Consider the following 1,642-nt stretch of genomic DNA (forward strand, 5'->3'; position numbering starts at 1 on the left):
TGTATATTTTATGTCATGATTTTATGCGTTGTATAAATATTGTATGTTATCAGGAAGATTAGTAACCATCTTGGTGGAAACTAATGGGGATCCTAATCAATAAACAATAAACATTCATTAAGATTAAATCTGTCAGAGTCAAACCTTTCTGATCTTTGTGAGAAGATCCTCCAGGTCTTCGATGGTTTTCTGCTGCCGCTCAATTTCTTTCTGCTCAGAAAACAATTTCATTATGATTCAGAGCAGTTTCCTGCTGAAATCCTTCGTTCTCTGGGACCCTTTATCTTACATTAGTTGTTTGTAGCTGAATGTCAGCAGTTTCCAACATGTGCTCTTTGTCCATCTGCATGCGTTTGGTGAGCTGATCGATCTCTGTCAGCTCCTCACACAGTTCCAGGTTCTTCAAGGACAGATTGGCCACTTCCTCCGAGGCGTTCTTCTTTTTCTGCTGCAGGGCTTCTARCTTTTCTTCCAGGGTTCTGTTGGTTTCCTGGAGGTACTCAATCTGTCACAGAGCCACAGATGAACTCACTGCCCTTTTCTGCCAGACAAACAAACAACACCAACTGTGGAGCAGTGAAGATCTTACCTGAAGGTTCAGATGTGCGATCAGTTTCTCATTGCTGATGGTCTGAGCTTCCAGAGAGATGACCTCATGAGGTCGTCCTCCYTGCAGGACGTGATTTAGACGCTCGATCTCTTTGTCTCTTTCTTCCACCTGTTCAGAAAGCAACTTATCAGATGTAAGGGAACACGGCACACACAGTCTACGCCTGCCTTCCTTACCTGACTCTCCAAATGTTTTATACAGTCCTGGGCAGTTGTCACGTCTAGTTTGAGTTTGATGATGTCCTCCTGTAATTCATGAATTCTACACAACAAATTTAGCACAATTACACATAAAATAATACATGTGAGGGTTATAAATGAACAACTAAGCCTGTCACGATAAATTTTGCTGGACGATTAATTGTCTCAGAAATTATTGCAATAAATGATAATATTGCCTGGTGACCATTTTAAAACTAATATAATGATAACAGCGTAATAAAGTATGTACATGCTCTCAAAGATCAAATTTTTTTTAATTTTTAAAGAATGTTTAACAAATTGAACTCCAACCTGTGCCACCCTGTTTTTAAAAGGGATCAAAATGACTCCAAGGCTATTTCATGGACAAAAACAATAAATGCACTTGAATAAAAAAACAAAGAACAACTAAATTTAAATTAAACACCACACACACACAAGTGAAAAAGTACATAAACAATATTAAAAAACAGCATCTCTTTAGGGATGAAGCAAACTACACAGCCTGTGAGTGCGCACCTCTTTGTAACTGCTGCAGTAATGTACCGGGCAGGGTTGCCAAATGGGATATAAAGTATTTTACTGTTCCTTTAAAATTGTTATATTTTGGGTCAAAATAGCAGATACAGTATGTATATTAGGGCTGTGTATTGGCAAGAATTTGGTGATACGATACATATCATAACAGAGGGGTCACGATACGATATATCCTGATATATTGCGATACTGTAAGCAAGGCAATATATTGCGATTTTTTTTTGTCCAAAAATTCTATTAAATAAAAACCTCTTACTGGAAAAAAAAGGCTAATGTTTACTTACAATGCTAATGC

At 37.7% G+C, this 1,642-nt stretch overlaps 1 protein-coding gene across 1 annotated transcript in view; it reads right to left on the minus strand.

Moving 5' to 3' along the window:
• Positions 1 to 1,642, minus strand: part of cep135 (centrosomal protein 135) — a gene marked incomplete at its 3' end in the record, with an annotated part of 10,572 nt that overhangs the window by 2,796 nt on the left and 6,134 nt on the right. Inside the window, 4 exon segments of the mRNA XM_014031114.1 lie at positions 145 to 210; positions 290 to 505; positions 590 to 718; positions 787 to 871. Coding sequence (XP_013886568.1) covers positions 145 to 210; positions 290 to 505; positions 590 to 718; positions 787 to 871 — 496 coding nt within the window.

This window comes from Austrofundulus limnaeus, unplaced genomic scaffold (assembly GCF_001266775.1).
Source record: "Austrofundulus limnaeus strain Quisiro unplaced genomic scaffold, Austrofundulus_limnaeus-1.0 Scaffold1178, whole genome shotgun sequence".
Taxonomy (NCBI): Eukaryota; Metazoa; Chordata; class Actinopteri; order Cyprinodontiformes; family Rivulidae; genus Austrofundulus; species Austrofundulus limnaeus.